The 23847-nt window shown below is 42.4% G+C and overlaps 2 protein-coding genes across 2 annotated transcripts in view; both read left to right on the forward strand.

Moving 5' to 3' along the window:
* Nucleotides 1-23847, forward strand: part of LOC138945589 (uncharacterized) — a 291977-nt gene that overhangs the window by 193601 nt on the left and 74529 nt on the right. The gene's annotated exons all lie outside the window — the stretch shown is intronic.
* Nucleotides 412-18808, forward strand: LOC138945568 (cytosolic phospholipase A2-like). The gene is made up of 15 exons (XM_070317009.1): nt 412-562; nt 1250-1396; nt 1975-2099; nt 2900-2937; nt 4168-4300; nt 6510-6646; nt 7660-7882; nt 10402-10516; nt 11069-11206; nt 11712-12471; nt 13410-13722; nt 14151-14337; nt 14815-14984; nt 15857-16939; nt 18061-18808. The coding sequence occupies exons 1-15, from the start codon at nt 424-426 to the stop codon at nt 18259-18261; spliced, it is 3909 nt and encodes a 1302-aa protein (XP_070173110.1). The 5' UTR covers nt 412-423; the 3' UTR covers nt 18262-18808.

Raw genomic sequence — 23847 nt, forward strand, 5'->3', positions numbered from 1 at the left:
TCAAATAAGCATCTGCTTGAGTTCGTGTCCTAGCTGTATTTCTGTCAATTGTTTCATGTCATGTATTTGGAATAAAATTGTGTTCGAACCAAAAGGCGAAACTTCCAAAACACATAACTCTTCCAGCCTTACATCCTCGTTTGCCATACTGAGCAATATGCTTTGCCTGTGTTTGGGGAATGCGAACAAGGGGGCGGACAAATGCCACTTTATAATAAGCTGAACAGGACCTAAGTTTCAAGACATCCACGAGTCGGTTGCAAATCTGTTGAACTCGACGATTTTACTTTGCCAACTGTTCACCCATTTCTCTCTGGAGGAAAAAACCCGATAACACCTGAATCAAAATAGTTTGAAAATAGCCCGTGTGAACAGATCATAACCAGACATTGGTGAACAGTGGACATTGTCCAGAGGACGTCGATGATGACTTGTAGTTGTGAGAAAACGGGGACTAAGTGTGCAAGCCGTCTGTTCCAGGTTCAGCATCTGCCCTGTATCATTCTGACTGTCAAGGTCCTCTGTGGGAGGAACATCTCCAATGGATGGTTTCAAGATCGCCGTGAGTGACTTTTTTCTTGTTTGAAATAAATAATAATATAATAACTGGACATTTTTAAGTGCCTAACCTATGGCTCTAGGCCCTTTACAAAAGAACATATACAAAATAGAACAATTAAATGTACAACCTACTTAAAACAATTAATCATACGGACAAAAATCACCACATGCACTGTTCACACAATATTCATATCTTCATAAATCTCTTACAGCTAGTCAGTCTGCACGGAAATGTGGGAGTAATCTGGTTGTAAGATGACTTGGTGAAATGTGTAAACGAGTGGGGAGAACAAGGGCATAATAGTAAGTGGATGTGTTCCATACAGACTGCAGAAGGTCACAGTTGTATTGGACACCCCCACCCCCACCCCCCATGCCCTCCCCCGATCCCAATCCCCGCTTCCACTTCCGGGTTTATTTTATTTGACGACAGGATTTGACAAAGAAGACTTTAAAACAAATTCTTTTCAAAGTAATAGGTTAACGACGAATTATCCCGCTTACTAAGGCCAAAAAGCACTCTTTATTGCGGTTAACCATGTTTGTTTTTTTATGTAAAAAAAAAAAATCTTATTAGCCTTTAACACCAGCGTCTCTTATTTTTAATTAACTTTGCGCGTTTAAAATTGTAACCCTGAAAAGTATGTACCGTACTAAATAACGCATATTTGTTATATTTCATATCAAGTCGACACGCCTGACCCCTACGTGAAGTTACGGGTGAAGACGGCCCCGGAAGGTCGTCAGAGGACACGCACCATTGACGACAGCATCAACCCCGTCTGGAACGAAACCTTCACCTTCTTCCTCGCCTTCTCTGAGGAGAATGTGCTAGGTGAGCTACACATTCTTGATTTGCATTGACCGGACATATTCAATGTTGTGACGGTTTTTATGAGAAAAAAATGCGAGGAAGATATTGTCATCTGGTCTGTGCTACGTGCCAGTTTTCATTGCATCTGAGAGTTTTTCGTATCATGACAAGTCTACTACTTTGCTTTTTACAATTTAATAGACGGTTTCCGGAAATAACTCAGCGGTCTTGAAGAGTAAGAGCCCCTTTACCTCGGACAAAATTGTCACAACATCCGGAGCATGTTCCACGATTCCGATCGGCTTTATCCTGCGATAGGGACGAACAACTAACTATGGAAATCGTCTATTTGCATTTGCGTTGTGACTAACAGGTTTGTTTTGTGGGAAGTATTCTTCTAGCCGTTTTGGTTATACTGTCTCACAAAACACACAGAGCGATCATTGGCTTAATTTCTCTTATTACCAAAGGACCAAGAATCAATACTTTTGTTGTCATTGGCAGAGCTGACCTTCATTTTACGAATTAATTGGGTTTTTGTCTTGTGCAGAACTGTCCGTCATTTTACGAATTAAATGTATTTTGGGTGTCATTTGCAGAACTGACCCTGATGGAGGCCAACCCATTCAACCTTGACCAGCAGGTTGACACAGTGACCTTCAGAGTTCACGATAGGATCGAGGAGTTCGGCAAGTGGCAGACTGAGGTCTTCACCTTCACAGGGGTACGTGACTGTTACAGTAGAACACCCCCCCCCCCCCCCCCAATTTAAGACTATCTCCTTTTTAGGACCTTTTGTTTTCTTAGATTTTCTATTCATAACCTCTGTAAAAACTACCCCCCCCCCCTATTTTAAGACTCGCTCCGTTTTAAGACCCTATTTTTATCTTTGGAGGTCTTAAAATGGGGGATCCCCGTCGCGATATAACCTTCGTGGTTGAAAACGACGTTAAACACCAAATAAAGAAAGAAAGACAGAAATCCACTGTACCAACTCGTAGTATTTGAAACCACCGCAGTGTTGTTCACAGGCCTCGGTCTTTGGTCATTGACACTCACTTCTTTGATCTGACGCATTCATTGTTTTGACCCCTGGCCGGTTTTAAGTGTCCCATTGTTTTGACACTAGAAGCTTGACACGGCCAACGGTCATGATGTCGACGGGAATGGCAACTAGAGTTTGAAAAAGTTTCGGAAAAAGAAAGATTATTTTGCCGGGTTGTTTAATGTGGTACATTTGAAGAAGGGTTGGAATTTGTGTGTGTAATTTAAAGGCTGTTCATTCTTCGTAAAAATTGGCATAAAATAAAAATAAAAACTTTTCCAGGTGTTTGTTTTGATTCCAAATGGTTACTTGACTATGCTGTGTACTATATTTTGCTGGACTGTATGTCATAGTGAACGACTAGTCGACCGGTCTGAACACATCAGAATTCATTAGTTTTTTTTTATACTTACGGCTGTAGTGAAATATTTACTCAAAATGTATGTTTACTGACTGTTCTGTGTTTTTGTTGCTTACAGGGGTCTGAGATTGATGTTGCCTTCCATATGGAGTGGGAGTAAGTATAATTAATGCAATAGCCTGTGTGCTGTTGGTATTGTAGTTGTTGTTGTTGTTGTTGTTGTTGTTGTTGTTGTTGTAGTTGTTGTTGTAGTTGTTGTAGTAGTAGTTGTTGTTGTTGTTGTTGCGGATGACGTGGAGGTTAGGAGGAGGGTGGCATGTCTCCAATTACACGAAAGGTAATAGAGAAGTTGGTAAACGAAGTCGACAGCTCTTTACTGAATTTGCGCTCTATGCGTTTTGAACTGGGGGGAAGGTGAAACAAAACAGTTATGTGCCAGTCCTTTCGTTAAAAAAACCCCACACGAAACATTCTTTTCTCATTGCATCAGTGGATACACGTTTTGTGTGTGTATCCATTACTGGGATTTTTGAACTGTCTAGACGACAAGTTTACACTAACAAGTCATTTGCTAAAAGCTGCCATGATCAGGGATAGGATCGGAGTAGAAATAATAGAGCTTTTAGACGGGCCGGGGCGGCGGGCATTCGGGAGAAAGGGATCTGAATCTGATGAATTTCAGTAATGTGTAAATGGGCAATTGTCTGCGTTTAGATTGACAGAAAAGCGTTTTTAGTGCGGATCCGTGTCCAAATTATCATCCTTTTTATGGTGTGTTTTACATTATGTTCTGTCATATTCTAAAAACGCTTATACATTAATGTATTTTTGCCTGTGTTAGTATGCTTGCAGCTTGTATTGATGTAGTGTTTCGTTGTTCACTTGTGTGCTGAATGCTGCTGCACATGCTTTTTTGCTTTGCTTTGTATGTATATGTATGTTTGTCATTGTAAAGCGCTTAGAGAATGTAAAGCGCTCTATAAATCTCCCATATTATTATTATTATTATCCACACTTATATTTGTCATATAAAAAAAATCTAAAGTTTACTTTACAAAGATATCTATCATACTGTAAACGCTGCTGTAATGTATGTTTCACTGATATAGATCTGTCACTTTCTGAAAGCTGCTGTCGTGTATTTTACACTGATTTGAATATGTGTCATAATCTAAAATCTGCTTTCATGTATTTTACAGTGATATCCATCATTTTCTGAAATCTGCTATAATGTATTTTACACTGATATCTATAATTTTCTGAAAGCTGCTATGAAATATTTTTACACTGATATCTATGATTTTCTGAAAGCTGCTATAATATGTATATATTTGTACACTGCCATAATTATATTCTAAAAGCTGCTATTGTCATTTTTGTTTACAGCCAGAACCCCACCCTGCGCTACAGTCTGTGCCTGAGTGACCCAGAGAAGGAGTTTATGAGGAAGAGGAAGAACAAAGTATGGCAAGCCCTCAATGAATTGCTTGGCGAACAGGGACCCAGGACTGTTGATGAGGCAAGTGCTTCCTCGTATGTCGTGCTATGATTTATTATTATGTCAGATTGGGTAATGGTTCCTCTTTCTGCTGCTAGTTTCATGATTTTGTTTGTTTGTTTTTGTTTGTCTTGGACAATTCCCAAAATGACTTTCAGTGAGAGATGCTGCTGCTGCTGCTGCTGCTGCTGATGGTGGAACTTTATTTGTACAAAGATAGAGGTTGAAGGTTACGCCTTTTTCTTACAACCTAGCTGTCCTCAGAAAGAGAAAGAGAGGGAGAGAGGGTAGGGGGGGGGGGGGGGAAGGAGAAAGACAACCCTCTGGGGTTGTGTGAGGCAGGGGAAGGGGGGATGGGTAAAAAAAAAAGGCGGGGGGGGGGGGGGGGGGCATGAAGGCTAATTCCTCTTTGTTTAAGGTCTTAAAATATACTATTGGACTAAGATAAGCAGAGTCTTTGAGTAGCTTGTCTAAGCCTTTGATTTGCATACAATGTTTCTTTTAAAGATATAAACTTTTCCTTAAGATGTTTATGTTCGCGCTGCTCCAAACAAGCAAGTAACTGACTTTCTTTTAAACATTGTGTGAAGTTTATGGAACGTTGATTTATAGACAAAACGAAACATTCTGTTCTGGGGATGGTGTAACGTAAATAGGAATTATACATGAAAAAGGAGAGAAAAGACATTCCCAATATATACTGTCCCTATCAAATTAAGCTAGGCGTATGAGCAGATGTTTCTAGTGCACTAGAACTAGTGTAACAGGTCTTGAAAGGTTGTTTTAGTCGCACACATGGGGACGGGCACAGGTCAGGAAGCAGCACATGTCACGCAGTAATGTTAGGCGTGCCCTGAACGTAATTCTGTTGCACTGAATTACCTCACGGACCACACACATTGGGCTGAATCCCGATTGACTTGCACAGTCATGTTTCATTCACAAGTCAACGTTGCCGGATGTTGACGCAATGTGCGCAGACACCCCCCCCCCCCCCCCCCCCCGAAACAAAAACAACACTCGACATGCTTCAAAGCCTCGTGCATGCTCTCCGTCTGCTGAAGGGGATTCCCCGAGACACGAGCGTTTATAGTTATTCGTTGTCTCATTGTCAACGCCAGTCAGTCACAGTCAAGTGTGTCTTTTCAAGAAAGTCAAGCCGTCGGCTATTGTATCCTCTTCATGTTCAGCCAATCAGAAGCTCGTAAACCATTGCCCCCGGAGATATGCACTCCGGACCGGAACCCGGACCGGAATTGTTCCTAATATTTGACACCGGAACTGTTTGGTGACACAGAAATTGGGACAGAAGGGGGTGGGGGGGGGGGGGGTGTAGGACGGGCGCAATAAGAGGGGAAATCTGGGGCAAGGGCGATTCAGATCACAGTGACAGGAAGGAAATATGTCGGAGATCTCTGTACTTAGGTCCAGGCAGAGTGGCGCGATAGCCGGGCTATTCACTTGACGTGGTTTTTATTGGCATTATGAATGAGGGCTTATATGATGGTACAGAATGGCATAGGAGTGTCCCTAATAGGTTAGCTATATTCGAGCACGTTAAGAGCCCCCCCCCCCCCATTTATAGTAGTATGTTATAAAGTTAGTTGCTTGCTTTGATGCACCACCCATTTCCCCCTCCTGGCCCCACTGTCACACTTTCCACTCCGACACTACAACATCCCCGCACTAAATGCACCTTCTCTAACTTGATCGTGTGTATACGCCCTCTTTTCGTTCAATCTATTTCTGTTATCTTTGTTGTCTACTTTGTTCTGACGTTTCGTTTCCCGAGCCGCTCTTTGAAGTTCTCCGTTTCTCCCACCGTTCCCCTTGGCACTCCTGGACAAAACATCAAACACACATGGGGTTCGATGAAAGACAGACTCTTTCTCCTCATTGGTTTAAACAAGATTTTAGTCCATTGAAACACGATACAATGACAAACGAAAAAGCAACAGGCACGAACTATAAGAACGTATTTAAAAACAATCTCCTTAAAAGTGTTAACGATGAATATTGAAAGTTTAATGAGTCCACATTGTTTTTGCCCGGGGGCTTCTACAGGGTGATACATTTAGGATGATTAGATGGTACAGGAAAGTGAATGGTGTGACGTTATACAATGGCCTCATATATATCAATTTCAAATATAAATTTCAGTCCGTATGTCATTGACAAATATTACCGTCAGTCTGCAAAATATTACAATGACTGTGTGCGCATGTTTCAGGCCCCTACAATAGCGGTGATCGGTTCAGGCGGGGGGTTCCGCGCCATGACAGGATACAGCGGGGTGTTCAAGGCCCTGCACACCACCGGGCTGCTCGACTGCGCCACCTATGCCTGTGGACTGTCCGGGTCGTCATGGTAACAAGATGTCACAATCAGCAAGAACAAAGGCAGAAAGAAAGAAAGAATAACAAGAATTACCTACCCATCAACTAACCAACCAAACAAAAAACCAAAAACATCTGTCTGTCTGTCCGTCTGTCTGTGTCTGTCTGTCTGCTTCTGTCTGTCTGCTTGTTTGTCTGTTTGTCTGTCTGTCTGTTTCTCTCTCTCTCTCTCTCCCTCTCTCTCTCTCCCTCTCTCTCTCTCCCTCTCTCTCTCTCTCTCTCTCTCTCTCCCTCTCTCTCTCTCTCCCCCTCCCCCCCCCCCCCGTCGTCAAATCAGTAGTTATCTAATGCTGTTTAAGATTGAGTACTTTAAGCGTTCATAATAAAAATACATACGTTTGCGTTTTGCGTAGAATGTAACATTTCAAATTAGAATGGAGCGCTACACAGAATCACATATTTCAGCAGACACTGCCGGTGTGCTGTTGTATAAGTATGCCCACCCCCCCCCCCTACCCCACTCCCCCAAACAAAAATAAATAAATAATAATAATAATACCGTGGGTATGAGTGTGAAGACGTTTTGCCTGGAATACAGGCTGCGCATTGTCAGAAGGACATAGACCAGATTTAGAATAAACAAACAAACAAAAGACCCATAAGTGAAAACTGCCGCTTAAGCAAAAGTTTCACAAACAATCGAACACATCACACTTTCTCCTCTCATCTTACAGGTATCTCTCCACAATGTCCTTACACCCTCGGTGGCCAGAGATGATACAGAACAAACAAACTTGTCACAAATAAATGAAAAAAATCACACTTTCTCCTCAAAAGCCCCGAATTCAAAACGGCCACGTATGCAAAAGTATCCACAAATAAACGAAAACATTCATTTTTTCCCTTCATTCTTCAGGTATCTATCCACAAGCTACTCCCACCATCGGTGACCCAAGATGATACAGAACAAACAAACGAACAAAAGACCGATAAGTTTTCACAAATAAACGAAATCATCACACTTTCTCTATCTTCATCTTCCAGGTATCTCTCCACACTGTACTCCCACCCGAGGTGGCCCGAGATGAACCCCCGGGACATGCAGAGCGAGCTGATGAACAACATCGACAAGAGTCTGATGCGCCTGTTGAGTCCTCAGAGCATCATCCGCTACATCAATAGCGTCATCACCAAGCGGCGTCAGGGGCAGCCCGTCAGTTTCACCGACTTTTTCGGTCACATGGTGGGAGAGACGCTGCTCAAAGGGGTGAGTGGAGGTTTACAAAAAAGTGTTTTTGCCATTTTTGAAACGAGTGCGCATGCATTTACAGGGTGACCCAAGCAAATGCAGCCCACAAAAATGCAAAGTACTTCTGCATATGTTGACAGAATAATGTCATATTTGGTGTACATTAACTTCAGCTTATGCACTGGATGCGGGACGGATTGGGAAGTGTTTTTTTCTTTTTCTTTTTTTTCTTGGCCTATACTCGTACTGATGTGCACAGAACTTGATGACGATGGGATGTGTGTTGTGTAAACCCAGAGATTGCCAAGTAAAGTCAAGTCAATATTTATTTCAAAAAGCCCCTGGGGTTACATGAATTCTAAAACAAGTCGCGTAAGGCGAAAATACAACATTTAGTCAAGTAGCTGTCGAACTCACAGAATGAAACTGAACGCAATGCCATTTTTCAGCAAGACCGTATACTCGTAGCATCGTCAGTCGACCGCTCATGGCAAAGGCAGTGAAATTGACAAGAAGAGCGGGGTAGTAGTTGCGCTAAGAAGGATAGCACGCTTTTCTGTACCTCTCTTTGCTTTAACTTTCTGAGCGTGTTTTTAATCCAAACATATCATATCTATATGTTTTTGGAATCAGGAACCGACAAGAAATAAGATGAAAGTGTTTTTAAATTGATTTCGACAATTTAATTTTGATAATAATTTTTATATATTTAATTTTCAGAGCTTGTTTTTAATCCAAATATAACATATTTATATGTTTTTGGAATCAGAAAATGATGGAGAATAAGATGAACGTAAATTTGGATCGTTTTATAAATTTTTATTTTTTTTTACAATTTTCAGATTTTTAATGACCAAAGTCATTAATTAATTTTTAAGCCACCAAGCTGAAATGCAATACCGAAGTCCGGGCTTCGTCGAAGATTACTTGACCAAAATTTCAACCAATTTGGTTGAAAAATGAGGGCGTGACAGTGCCGCCTCAACTTTCACGAAAAGCCGGATATGACGTCATCAAAGACATTTATCAAAAAAATGAAAAACACGTTCAACTCTCATGTAAAATTTCATAAAGATCGGTCCAGTAGTTTGGTCTGAATCGCTCTACACACACACACAGACAGACAGACAGACAGACAGACAGACAGACACACACACATACACCACGACCCTCGTCTCGATTCCCCCCTCTACGTTAAAATATTTAGTCAAAACTTGACTAAATATAACAAAAAATAGCAATAAACACGACCAAAAAAAATGTAATAATGAGACACAACACCGGAAATAAATCAAGCTTAACGCACTTGTAAATCGAAATTAAAGTAAAAGATACAGAGATTTTGATTTTACAGAAACAGTCGAGTTTTCATGTTTGTTTGTTTTTATATTTAGTCAAGTTTTGACTAAATATTTTAACATCGAGGGGGAATCGAAACGAGGGTCGTGGTGTATGTGCGTGCGTGTGTGTGTGTGTGTGTGTGTGTGTCTGTCTGTGTGTGTGTGTAGAGCGATTCAGACTAAACTACTGGACCGATCTTTATGAAATTTGACATGAGAGTTCCTGGGTATGAAATCCCCGAAATTTTTTTTTCCTTTTTTTGATAAATGTCTTTGATGACGTCATATCCGGCTTTTCGTGAAAGTTGAGGCGGCACTGTCACGCCCTCATTTTTCAACCAAATTGGTTGAAATTTTGGTCAAGTACTCTTCGACGAAGCCCGGGGTTCGGTATTGCATTTCAGCTTGGTGGCTTAAAAATTAATTAATGACTTTGGTCATTAAAAATCTGAAAATTGTAAAAAAAAATAACAATTTATAAAACGATCCAAATTTACGTTTATCTTATTCTCCATCATTTGCTGATTCCAAAAACATATAAATATGTTATATTCGGATTAAAAACAAGCTCTGAAAATTAAATATATAAAAATTATTATCAAATTTTTTTTTTCGAAATCAATTTAAAAACACTTTCATCTTATTCCTTGTCGGTTCCTTATTCCAAAAATATATAGATATGATATGTTTGGATTAAAAACACGCTCAGAAAGTTAAAACGAAGAGAGGTACAGAAAAGCGTGCTATGCAGCATAGCGTAACCACTACCCCGCTCTTCTTGTCAATTTCACTGCCTATGCCGTGAGCGGTGGACCACGAGTATACGGTCTTGCTGCGTTGCATTGCGTTCAGTTTCATTCTGTGAGTTCGACAGCTACTTGACTAAATATTGTATTTTCGCCTTACGCGACTTGTTAATTTCTCAAATCTCCATTCTTCCATAATTATTCCAAAGCCAATAAGAGAGAATTCCACAATTGTTTTCATTCATGCTCGGATTTCGCAGCCTTCATTTTGACTGACACTGATCTGTTGAATATAGCAAGCGCATTGTTCGTGTTGTAGCGTCTGGACAGCAAGCTGACTGACACTGACCTGTTGAATATAACAAGCGCATTGTTCGTGTTGTAGCGTCTGGACAGCAAGCTGACTGACACTGATCTGTTGAATATAACAAGCGCATTGTTCGTGTTGTAGCGTCTGGACAGCAAGCTGACTGACCAGAGGGAGAAGATCAAGGACGGCGACGTGCCCATGCCGCTCTACACCTGTGTGCACGTCAAGAAGGACGTCCCTGCTAGGTCATTCCAAGGTCAGGATCACTTTATCCATCTCTGATGGTCATTTTGTGATGTACATGTGGTGTCTCTGTTTCAGCGTGAGACTTGTTTACTGTTTGTATCTGACTGTCTTTTACACGCCCCTCTCTCTTGCTGTCTGATGCATTACTACGCACACAGGAGCGTACGCTGACAAGTACTCTGTCTATCTGCCTGCCTGATGTCCATTTCACTTCTGTGTCCATTTCTGCGAAAACAGACACTGTGGTAAAATTGACTGTTATGTGCATCCCAACTCTGTTTTCCATTACTTTTCATCTGTTTTAAAATGTGATATCGATACTATTTCCTTAGACTTTTAAACATTCAGTTTGAAGTGGGAGGTTGTTAACATGTTGACCTCGCGTTTCTCCAATTAGAGGTTTTAGTCAACAATGCCCAAAGTTCCAGAAATGGCCACAACTATTATCTGTCTCCTAAATGGGTTAAAATGCCACTCGCTTACCGTGTTAAGTTTGCCGATTGCTGCATGTCCTTATTTGCTAATCATGAATGAAAACGTCACGTACTTGTGTCCATTACAGAGTGGGTCGAGTTCTCCCCCTACGAGATCGGCCTGCCCAAGTACGGCACGTTCATGGACAGCGAGCTGTTCGGCAGCAAGTTCTTCATGGGCAAGCTGGCCCGCAAGTACCAGGAGCCGCCCCTGCACTTTCTGCAAGGTCAGTGTTTTATGTGGTTTGGTACTCTCATATGATAGCGTTCAGTTATCTTTCGTTCGCAATTTGTATTAAAAAAGCGAGTTTTGTGTTTCACAGCTCGTACAGAATCTTGTTTGAAAAATGAACTTTTTGTAGAATCGCATTTTAGACGGAATGCAAGTTTAAATTCAGATGAATTCAAAACGTTTGTTTGTGTCTACTCTTTCTTTTACAAAGATACACCTTAATTATTACAGCACATTAACAGAAAAGCGTTTTGTTTTGTGCTTACTTATCGCTTTTTCAGTCAATGTCAGTGTTGCTGTGTGACGGTGAAGTGAGCGCACGCATGCTGTACTCGTTCGATCTCAGTCACAAAAGATGCCGGTTGCATGGAGGTTATTGCTACTTTCAGCACGTAGTGTATATCGATGGAATAAGCATGAGACGTTCAGCCAAGGCCAGTAAGACCTAACTCAGTCCACATTCATCTGGTCAATTAATCGTTAATGACGGTCTGCTGCAGGTATCTGGGGCAGCGCGTTCTGCATTCTGTTCAAGCGTCTCATGGAGGACAACCGCAACATGGACCCCGCCGAGATGATCCGCCGCGAGATGGGCCAGCAGCTACAGGAGCAGAACGACAACGACGACGACAGCAGCGACCTCAGCGACGACGACAGCGACGAAGACGACGAGGAAAGCGATGATGAGGTGATCACGGAAGCGCTGGCGAAAAGGCGGGACAGTAATGAACTGGTGAAGAAGAGGCGAGGAAGCAAGGATGTCGAGAAGAGGAGAAAGGGAAGCCTGGTGCCCCCGTCCTTTATAAAGAGGGGTAGCAACGACAGTCAGGCAGACAGCTGCGACTCCAGTGACCGCGACACCAGCGACAGCGAAAGCCACGTCATCGACCTCAGACCGCCAGAGTCCTTCCTCAAACGACAAGACTCCTCGGAAGGCTTCGACGATGTGGACACACCCTCATGCTCCTTCCGACGCAGCGCCTCCCCTAACACCCCCACCCCCATGGAGGGAGCTCCCAGGCCTATCCGACGAACGAGCAACTTGAGTGGTTCAGAGAACAACGGACTGTCCTCTTCTCCCGACTGTCCCAAGAAAGGCGTGAGGTTTTCGCAGCTAGTGGATCAGTACGAGCAGCGCAAGGCCAAGCAGTTGACCAAGAAGACCGTCTCGGGGAAGCCTGTGTTGAAGCGAGCGTCGTCCTCGCGACGGGGCAAGAGCAAGAGTTACTGGAGCTCTGTGATGAAAGGCATCTTTGAATAGTGAGTCTTGCGGCATGATTTGTGTAATATGTTCTTGAAATACATACACACACACACACACACACACACACACGCACGCAGCGGCACGCACGCACGCACGCAAGCACGCACACACGCACGCAAGCACGCACACGCCCACGCACGCACACATACAGTCAGCACATCGTTAAGTAATAAGTTCTTACCTTAAATCTGGTATGATTTAAAACTACTGAAGATTTTCCCAAAGCTTCAACCACTATGTTTCGTCAAATGGTCACACGCACAAAATACACAAACAGACCTAGATGACATTGAACATTGACACCTCCAGGTATCGTTATCGTTATCATTACTGTTTATTACCGACTTCGTTTGCATCAGAAGCCATGAAACCATTGTTAAGAACTGCAGGGTGAACAAATTGATTGTCTTATTATACAGTATGATTATCAATGTCCAAGTACGTTTGTGAGTTTTTTCTTTCTTTATTTGGTGTTTAACGTCGTTTTCAAACACGAAGGTTATATCGCGACGGGGAAAGGGGGGAGATGGGATAGAGCCACTTTTTGTTTCTTGTTCACTAAAGCACTAATCAAAACTTTGCTCCAGGGGCTTGCAACGTAGTACAATATATTACCTTAGTGGGAGAATGCAATGCTCATTAAATGAGGGATTAATGTCCAAGTGTATGGGGGGGGGGGGGGGGGGGTGTTTGCTGATTGTTTTCCTCTTACATGTAAGTCTTTTGTAATAAGACAACTTTCTTTGTAATTGTTGCAATTTGACATTATACTATTAAAACAAGAAGACAAGTTTCTTTTTTGTATACAACTTGACATGACTATACACATACAACAAGAAGGCATCTTTTTATTTTTTTTATGCAACTTGACACAATTATACAATTAAAAACAAGAACTCAACCTTCTTATCCACAAACATCGCTTTTTCAACAGCCAAAAATTCGAGCTGCTCACGACCAGGTCGGGCAGAGCGGCGGTGATCCACAACTTCATGCGAGGCCTGTCCCTTCAGCAGACCTACCCGCTCTCCCCCTTCACACCCCTTCAGGAGCGGGTACAGGAGGGCGATGAGTTTGACGGCATCTTCGATATGCACCCAACCCACATCAAGCACATCTACATGGTGGACGCCGGCCTGACGTTCAACTCACCCTACCCACTGATCCTAAGGCCCCAGAGAGGCGTGGATGTCATCCTGTCTTTCGACTTCAGTGGAAGACCCAGTGATAGCACGCCGCCCTTCAAGGTGAGATTAAGTTTGAGTTGGTTGTGAAGTCTGTTTGTCTGTAGCATGTCCATGACGGTTGTTGGTTAATAGAGCCCGGGACTTACAGCTATTAATGTTATGCGATTTTCAAGCGTCAATCATCCTCCCATTCTTCCGTTTGTGTGTGCAATGTCATTTGAAAGATATACAATCGATTTGGTTTAATTTTACGCTGGATGTTCTACGCAGTTAGCAGTTACTAACCGCAAGGTAAGACGGTCATACTTGCATATTTTACGGCGAAACAATTTGCATTTGCCAGGACTTTTTGCACCTCAAAACAAGTTGCATTTGCCAGGACTTCTTGCACCGCGAAATTATTTTTGCATTTGCCAGGACTTTGCTGGGATATGTGGACGCCTTGATATAGTGCTTGCTAAATCCTGTTGATCTGTGTATTTTTACAGGAGTTGCTGCTGGCAGAGAAGTGGGCGAGACTGAACCGCTTACCGTTTCCTCCCATCGACCCCACGATCGTTGAGCGCGATGGGCTGAAGGAGCTGTACGTCTTCCAGAACCCTGACGACCCCCACTGTCCCGTCGTCCTGCACTTCGCCCTCGTCAACATCAACTTCAGGGAATTCAAGGCGCCAGGTCAGTTTGGCAGCGACAGAAGTTTCTATATACATTCAGAAATCTGAAATAGTGAGACTTTTCAATTTTGCAAAATTAAAACTCAAACTAACGAGAACAGTTATTCATGGAACGTTGTTTAAAATAATATTTTGTATATATATATATATATATATATATATATATATATATATATATATATATATATATATATATATATATATATTAGCTTTGAGCGCATCATTTCACTTCAAAAGCTGTATTCAGCGCCCCTGATATTTTTCTAAAGTTTGTTTTGAATTTCAGGATCCAAACTTAAGTCATCATGTAAACTTGCTTAGAGAAGCAAGGTCGCTTCAAATTTAAGTATTCTGTTGAAAAATGTGTCCTCTTTGTAAAGTCCCTTAACGCGCAAGTACAACATTCATTCATTGTGTGTGTTGTAGATAACTGCAATTTCAGTCAGTATCTCAATTAGTACGTTCTCATTGCTGACAGGTGTTCGTCGGGAGACTCAAGAAGAGAAAGACTTTGCTGACTTCGACATCTTCGACGACCCGGCTCGACCCTACTCCACCTTCAATTTCACCTACACGCATGAGCAGTTCCTGAGGCTGTCACAGCTGACTGAATTCAACACGCTGCTCAGCATGCCACGCGTCAAACAGGTGTGTGTGTGTGTGTGTGTGTGTGTGTGTGTGTGAGTGTGTGTGTGTGTGTGTGTGTGTTTGTGTGTGAGTGTGTGTGTGTGAGTGTGTGTGTGTATGTGAGAGAGAGAGTGTGGGAGTGTGTGTGTGTGTGTGTGTGTGTGTGTGTGTGTAGATGGATGGGTCGATGGGTATGTGTCACTTAAAGTTGTTCTTGCAATGTGTGTCAATGCGTTAGAATCATCACAATATCAAAGTCGCGTATGAAAGAAACCTGTGCAGTTTATTCACAAATCAACGGTCTACCATTTTCACGAAATATTATCAATCAATCAATGAGGCTTATATCGCGCATATTCCGTGGGTACAGTTCTAGGCGCTCTGCAGTGATGCCGTGTGAGATGAAATTTTATACGGCCAGTAGATTGCAGCCATTTCGGCGCATATTTACCTTTCACGGCCTATTATTCCAAGTCACACGGGTATAGGTAGACAATTATTAACTGTGCCTAAGCAATTTTGCCAGGAAAGACCCTTTTGTCAATCGTGGGATCTTTAACGTGCACACCCAATGTAGTGTACACGGGGGGAGGGTTCGGACACCGAAGAGAGTCTGCACACAAAGTTGACTCTGAAATAAATTTCCGCGAACTCACGCTGACAGCGGCCAACTGAATACAAATCCAGCGCGCTACCAACTGAGCTATATCCCCGCCAGAGGGATTGCCACTCACAAGCTTCATATTTGTACGACTTAACGTCTCGATACTGATTTTAATTAAGTGTTCTCCTTGTGTTTAGGTTTGATGAAGTGTCTTTGTATTTTTAACTGCAAGATGAAGACATTAAGTTCCTGAAAAACTCGGGGTAATCAAGCGTTCTGTGTGGTATAGGTGCTGGCAGAGGTGGTGGCCAGGAAGAGAAAGGCCGCACCGCGCGGAGCCGTCCAGCCAGGGGAAATTAAGCTGCTGAGGATGAAGAGCGTGCAGGAGAAGAGGCAGCTCAAGAAGTTCCTCAAGCGCATGGAGAGCATGGGCAAGATCGTTCCCCCGACTCCCACTCCCAGCGGCACCGCCCCTCCCACTCCTTTCTTCACCCCAACCCCGCTGGAGCACAAGCTCGAGAGGAACCCCTTCGTGTTCAGGTACAAGTCCAGCTCGTCTTCCTCCGGCAGTAGTCAGCCTGATCAGTCTGTGCAAGGAGACCTCAAACAATTCTTCAAGACCTCCCGACAGGACTCCCAGCTAGATGCCACCAGGTCGCCCTCGACCTACGATGGGACGTCATCACCGCGTGAGAACCTCAATCCGTTCTTCAGAAACACGTCCAGAGAGGGCTCGCAGATCAGAACTACGTCTGCTGATGTCCCAAACCGCACCACCTCTCATGTGAAGTACAGTGACAATGGCTTATTGCAGGCGTCGAAGCAAGACTCACACAGCAAAGCTCCCTTCAGTGGTGTGAGTTCCCATCAGAATGGTGAGGTCAACCCGTTCCTTCTGGCCAGACAGGACTCTGACACTAAGCCACGGCACGATGGTCGCAGGAACTCCAAGACCGCTGTCAGGCGTCGAGAACCTGTAGGTTTCAACAAGCAACATCCCAACTTCGTCACAGCGTCATCGTCATCACCCCCACCTTCCCCCTCCCCCTCCCCCGAACACTCCAACCATAATCACAGCAACCCACAACAGCAAACTTCGCCGCACCCCGACACTGTACGGCAAAGTTCGGACACCACTGACGGCCTGACTCGTCATGCTTCGCGAGTGTCCGAAGCCAGCTCGGTCTCGGATGACGAGTTTTTCGACGCCCCAGAGTCGTTCAAGCGTGACGGAACACCCGTGACGGATCACCACGAGGCCAAGATGCACTTCGAGGGTGCTAAGGAGAGGAGGAAGCTGTTGAGGCGACAGAGCACCATCTCTTCTCTCTCCAGCAGCATCACTAATTCTGTCTCGCTCGACTCCGCTGAGGTAAGGCTTTTTGACGTTTAATATTGATTAGTCTATTATCAGATTACCAGGGATTGGCTTGGGCGTCGGTCATCGGTCTTTTGCCATGTTAAATTCGGAAAAGATCGACACACTTGGGTCTCAATCCGTCAACTGACCGATAGACATGCAGCAGAGTCAGTCAGCTCGTCTTATTTTTGTCTGCTGTCTTGTTCTTTCTTTCTTTTTCCCCTTCCTTACTTTAATTGAAATAAAAATGGTTATTTGTGTCCTCAGACTTTTTATTCTTCTTCATGTAAGACCATAGGAAAATAAACAAGAACATTAAGAAATGAATTGAATTATCCTTTCATTTGTACATTGTAAACTACTTTCAGAAGTTTCTCATCACTGCCGGAATGCACAATTGCGGCAGTCCCGTGGTGGAAGGAAATTTTTTTCTTCTTGACTGATTGGTTTGCAAAATGACTGATTGATTCATGGCTGAGTCAGTCAATGGACCTCTAGTGGACAAAACCCAAGCCAATCACTGGATTACCCGAAAAATAGTGCTTGTCTGGTGTTTGTTTTCTCTGTCTCTTTGTGCGTCTTGCTCGTGGAGTGTACTATCCCCTGTTGTTTTCTCTGTCTCTTTTGTGCGTCTTGCTCGTGGAGTGTACTATCCCCTGTTGTTTTCTCTGTCTCTTTTGTGTGTCTTGCTCGTGGAGTGTACTATCCCCCGTTGTTATTCCCGCCTTCTCCTTCACCCTTTGTGAATGTTTTAATTCAATCTGGGGACGTGTATGAGTTTGGATAAAGCCAATTACAAGTAAGAGCAAACAAAACCCGAAGTATGTGTCAGCGTTGTTGTTGTTATTTCCATTTTTGTTTTCATACTCTTCTGTCTGTCATGTTGAATGCATTGCGGTGTGAGCGTCGTGTCTTTCCATTGGGCGAATTTATTGCTCATATTGCCCAAGTGTTAAATATTAGTGTCACTGTTATTTCAATTATTAGTACTTTATTTTGTTTTGTCATTGGTTAAACGTTCCATAGACTAGCCTTGTTTGTTTTTTTAAATCCCGATTCCGAAACATTAATCTGTTTCGGATCCTTGATTGAAAACCTCCATGTCAATATCATGTCTATTTTATTTCCCGCAGGATGACCATCACGCCAGAGCGAGTCTGAGTTCCTCCACCGGTGCAGCGAACATCGACGTGAACGACCTCGACCAGTTTGAAGGCATTGACCTTGACCACAACCACGCCGGCAACAATGCCCAGGATGAGGAGGAAGACCCGTTCTTCAACACAAGCCACCGCGGATCTGTTGTCACCATTGTGAAACAAGGGGGGAGTTGACATTGACAAAATTTGAACAGGCAAATGTCTCATCTGTTTCTACCGAATGTGGCGTATAGCTGCCTGAATGGCGGGGTAAAAACGGGCATACACGTAAAAACCCACTCGTGCAAAAGCATTAGTGAACGTGAGAGTTTCAGCCCATGAACGAAGAAGAAGAAGTCTTACTTGTGACATCTCATCGGTTGATGTTAGTTTCGTGATTTTGTTCACGTGTTGGGTTCTTTGGGCATCCATCGTTGCACTGGTCTAAGAGGAGATTGAAAAGACACTTCTCGTTCGCTCGCAGTAACGTGTGTGATTTATGAGTTATGTCTTCAGAGTGGAAACAGGAGAACAACATGTTTCTTTTTTTTTGTTGCTCGCAGTAACGTGTTTGATTTGGGTGTCCACCTTCAAAGTGGAAAAAAGAGACCGAAGAGTTTTTTCATTTTTTCACGCGGTCACGTGTTTTACTGACGTTGCTGCTGACTCGAAGTGGCAACGAGGTTGCGGACTTTCTCGGTGTTCGTCAGCACTAACTTCATCGTCTCACAAGAAACCAAAGTCAGGATTTCGTTGTCAGGGTGAAGGTGATGAAAACGAAGTTGACTGCACGATTCAGTTCAATGTACGCTTCTGAGTCTGCACTGGTAAAAGAATAGATGCGACTTCAGCTAAGCCGATAACACGGACACCGTTCTGCGCAAGCTGTCGGAAGTGTTTCATTAATTCGTAAATGAGGGGGAAGCCGATGAAAAAATAATGATCTAAAAAAATTCAAGTCAGTATATTTTTCTGTGTCTGTGCTGGGGAAAGAAAATGGCGCCATTTCGGGGAAGCTGATACAAGTCGCTTTGTAATGTACATGCACCAGCTGAAAAAGATGACAGTGTTCGATAGTTGTACAGTCAAACCTGTCTAAAGAGACCACCCAAGGGACTGAGCAAAAGTGGTCTCTTTAGACAGGTGGTCTCTTTAGACAGGTGGTCTGTTTAGACAGTTTATTTAAAGAGTCGTAAAAACCCTTGGGGATACTTTGGGGTGGTCTCCTTAGACAGGTGGTCGCCTTATACAGGTGGTCTTGTAAGACAGGTGATCTTAAGGGCAGGTTCGACTGTACCTTCATTTGCATGATTGCGGCCTCACGGTGATTGTCAGGTATGCGGTTGTACATATAGTCAGGTATACAGGTGTGTGGTGAATGTATTTGTTACCTGAGCAAAGTCCAGGTTTTACCCTTCATGTGCTGCAAAATGTTGTCAGGTGTACAGGTGTGTGGTCATGGCTTTCGTTACCTGTGAAGATTCTAGATTTTACTTGCGTTTTTCCTCGAAGGAGAAAAAAAAAAAGAAAAAAAAAGCCTGACGTTCTTTGATTCAGTATTCAAGGGGAGGTAAGCACATTGCTTTACCTGCTTCGATTTGGTGAGAGAAATGTTTCCATTTTGATTACTAAACCATGCCTGTATCTTAAGGCAATCAGCATCTGCTCACCAGCCCCTTCCCCCCCCCCCCCCCCCCGCTCTCTCCCAATATCCTAATTTTTAATAAGTACAATGTTTGCGTGTAACGATATGATGTGAATATGCGATGTGAATGTTACTACATGCATGGTTGATTGATTGATTAATTGATTGATTTTACAGACACACAGTCAAGCTTGTAATTTCTCTTTTAGAGATGAATAAAGATTATTGTATTGTATTGTATTGTCTGCCAGTTTTTTTCTACAAATTTGCTTGGAGAATTGAACTAATTTTTACTCGGCACGACAGTATTCAAATGACCTAGCAAATTATGTATTAATTATTGATAATTTATTTCACAACGTCGTGAGCAGGCACAGACTGTACAAACTGTCTCCTACCATTTATAAGGATTGGATTTCATGCTGTGTTATATAATTATGAGCTCAGGTACTTCGAACGTTCTCCGTCATTATGCCATTGCCGAGTTACAATCGATCGACAAAGAGCTTTCGAAAAAAGGCCCAGTTGTGATTCGTACGGCAAATTAAAATGCTTCTCTGTTTGTTATTTTGTATGTTACGAGTCTTTGACACCATACCAGTTTTACAATGATACATTATGACTCTCCACCACGGAATGAGTCGCATGTCACCTCGCGCGGTTCTGCGCTAGGCTTAATATAAATCCGGGGGGACTGTGGTAACAGTGTGAGGGTCACCGCAGTCACAGGCTTATAACTCGAACAGTGTTCGCTCTTTTCTAAAACGGGTTTCACCACTGGATAGAGCATAAAACACTCTTTAGGAAATTGTAAAAATATGAAAATCATGCAAAGGTGACATGCGACTCATTCCGTGGTGGAGGGTCACATTATTATGTCAACTTTCGGTTTTATGTTTTGTTGTTCCTGTTGTCTTCGGTTTGGCTTTGCGAAACGGTAACCTTTCTGTTGTTGCTTTGATTTCACCATGAGGAGATTTCTGTGATTTTGAGATTTTGTTCTGGTTTTACAGTTGCCATTAATACTATGTCATTGCCGAGTTGTAATCGCTCAACAAAAGGCTTTCGAAAAAACGCCCCAGTTGCGATTTTTACGACAAATGAAAATGCTTCTCTATTTTTTTATTCTCTATGTTCCGAGTCTTGGACAACATGTCAACTTTAGGTGTTATGTTTTGTTGTTCCTTTTGACTTTCTTTTAGCGTTGACAAGCGGTTACTTTTTTGTTGTTGCTTTGATTTCACCACGAGGAGGTTTCTGTGATTTTGCGATTTTGTTCTTGTTTTTCTGTAACTACTATTACTAATACCCAAACATTTGGACCGCTGTTACGTTGTTGCATTTTGCTGTTAATCATTTTGGTTCTTTGTTTTGTTTGGCAGACGATTAAAGTAATGTGCACTGCTTTGCTTACTTTATTTCTCGTCGAATTAGCCTTTGTTTGACTTGTATCTTGCGAAGCATTCCCGTTGTGTCGTAGGATTTCGACCTATGTTTTGTCTAATACAACTTGCTGTATGAGATGGATTGTACAGAAACATCAGTTTGGCTACGTGCAATATCAACAGTATGCTATAAATATGTTATCTGACTCTGAATGGCTTGGTGTGTATTTGAATCTTACGTGCGAATGTAACAGAGCAAGTAACTTTAAGATGTCTTTCGAGACTGCAATTTTGGAATCAGTTGATTTGGTTAACAGTTTTGCAATATTTGCCTTCATTTAAAGATCTATTGTAATATGAATTGCAGTGTAATGATTGAACGTATGTTTGGATGATTATAAAATGTTCAAAATACTTAAAACAAAACAAAAACCAACACCTTCAAATTTGTTTTGCCTTGCATTGTGTGTGTGTGTGTGTGTGTGTGTGTGTGTGTGTGTGTGTGTGTGTGTGTGTGTGTGTTGTCTTCACAAGATTTGTTGGAGTTAGTATTGGTTTGCATGAATTCATGTCGCCACATATGCCTACACATACACACACACCCCTACACACACACACACACACTCACACACTCAAAACCACACACACACACACACACACACACACACACAGCGTAGTGAAGATATTTAGAAATATTTCAAGCGATTACAAGAATTTTTATTTACATAAACAAAGACACAGGACGGATAAAGATCATTTGGCACATGCTTGTTATCACAGACATTTTAAGATAATTTTCAGCTAACACACGACAATCGCACAATTTCATTTTGATTTGTTAGATCATGCCTCTTACCTATATTAAACAAATCACCAATTCTCTTAAACAAAAAATAAACAAACAAAAAGCAAACAAAAACCATAGCAATCCACCAAATACACAAGGGTTAATTTCATACTGACAGTTTTGTTTCGCCATCGCTGAAAAGGGCTCGACGTCAAGATTCGAGGTGCGTGCATGGCTGATAATTATGCCAGCCTTAACAAATGACAATCGTGTTTCAAACACCAGTCTTGGCGGACCGACATGTTACCTGTGTGTTAGCTTCCGCCTAGCTTCGGGAATGACGAATACGTACACGGAATAGAAACGGAGCCCAACACTGTACTGTGACGAAGAAATACCATAATATTATGTGTGCTAACTCAAACGGGGTTTTACTTGTACTTTGTGCGAACAGACAGCACAGTTTATACCTTTCTATCCGGAATACTGGACACACGCCACTCTAAGCAAGGTTTCGTGTAATGGGCGCAACATAAGGAAAGCATAGTAGAGATTCTTTCTTCAAAACGCTAGCGACAGTGTCACTTATATGTATAGTATGACGATTAAAGTTATTAAATATTTCACGTTTTGAAGAAAACGTCACCCAGATTTGAAAAACAAATCTCCATAAAATAGTTTCTGATTTTGCAAACCAATGTACATTATTATACAGGTCAAAATACTGTGTGTGACACAATTGGTGATTTTGACAGCTAGTAGGCTATATGTCAGTATGGTATAAGGGAAATAACCAATGTCTTGCTAACGGGATTGCTTCCCTTGCTCTCTCTCTCTATCTATGGCCGCTTGCTAATAAACTCATACCATCGAACACGTGAGTTGTGAGTTCGATAGTATACGTACTAATCAACATTTCATAGTTTGATTAAGAGTATGTTACCACGTTTGTATTTACAAATCACAACACAAGACTTTGTGCCTGTTAAATGTAAACGTATTCACACGGCGTACACATCAAAGGACAGTGTAACGGTGGTAAATATTTCAAAGTTTGAAAAGCATGATACGTACTACCGGTACCACGTTTGTATAACATGTTACAAATCTCAATAGAAGACCTTGTTTCTTTTATATGTATTCACACGGCATACAACTCGAAGGACAGTGTTGTTGTACCAACTTCAAAGTTTGACAGCAGTCCCCCGGCGTTTCTTACAGGCGAGAACCGGTACCATGCTTGTATTTACAGATCGCAATTGTTCACAAAACAATTGCGTAGCTTGCCATCAAAGCTTTTCATATACACTCTCGCCGCCTAGCGCTGCGAGCGGCTAGCCGAAATAATATATCGCCTGAAAGAAACACGCGTCAGGCATGCTACCGGTACCATGCTTGTATTTACAGATCACAAAACAATTTCTTTATTTGGTGTTTAACGTCGTTTTCAACCACGAAGGTTATATCGCGACGTGGAAAGGGGGGAGATGGGATAGAGCCACTTGTCAATTGTTTCTTGTTCACAAAAGCACTAATCAAAAATTTGCTCCAGGGGCTTGCAACGTAGTACAATGTATTACCTTACTGGGATAATGCAAGTTTCCAGTACAAAGGACTTAACATTTCTTACATACTGCTTGACTAAAATCTTTACAAAAATTGACTATATTCTATACAGGAAACACTTAACAATGGTAAAAAGAGAAAAGAATCCGTTAGTCGCCTCTTACGACATGCTGGGGAGCATCGGGTAAATTCTTCCCCCTAACCCGCGGGGGGAATCACAAAACAAGACCTTGTTCCTTTTAAATGTAAATGTATTCACACGGCGTACAAATAGAAGGATAGTGTTGCGGTAAATATTTCAAAATTTGAAGAGCATGTTACCGGTACTACGTTTGTATCTACAAAGCTCAATAGAAGACCTTGTTCCTTTTGAAAGTATTCACACGGCATACACGAAA

This window comes from Littorina saxatilis, linkage group LG13 (genome assembly GCF_037325665.1).
Source record: "Littorina saxatilis isolate snail1 linkage group LG13, US_GU_Lsax_2.0, whole genome shotgun sequence".
Taxonomy (NCBI): Eukaryota; Metazoa; Mollusca; class Gastropoda; order Littorinimorpha; family Littorinidae; genus Littorina; species Littorina saxatilis.

Coding starts and splice junctions, on each gene's coding strand:
- LOC138945568 (XM_070317009.1), top strand. CDS start 424: ATGATGACTTGTAGTTGTGAGAAAACGGGGACTAAGTGTGCAAGCCGT. Junction 2,938..4,167: donor GCCTTCCATATGGAGTGGGA/GTAAGTATAATT, acceptor TTTTGTTTACAG/CCAGAACCCCACCCTGCGCT. Junction 13,723..14,150: donor ATAGCACGCCGCCCTTCAAG/GTGAGATTAAGT, acceptor GTATTTTTACAG/GAGTTGCTGCTGGCAGAGAA.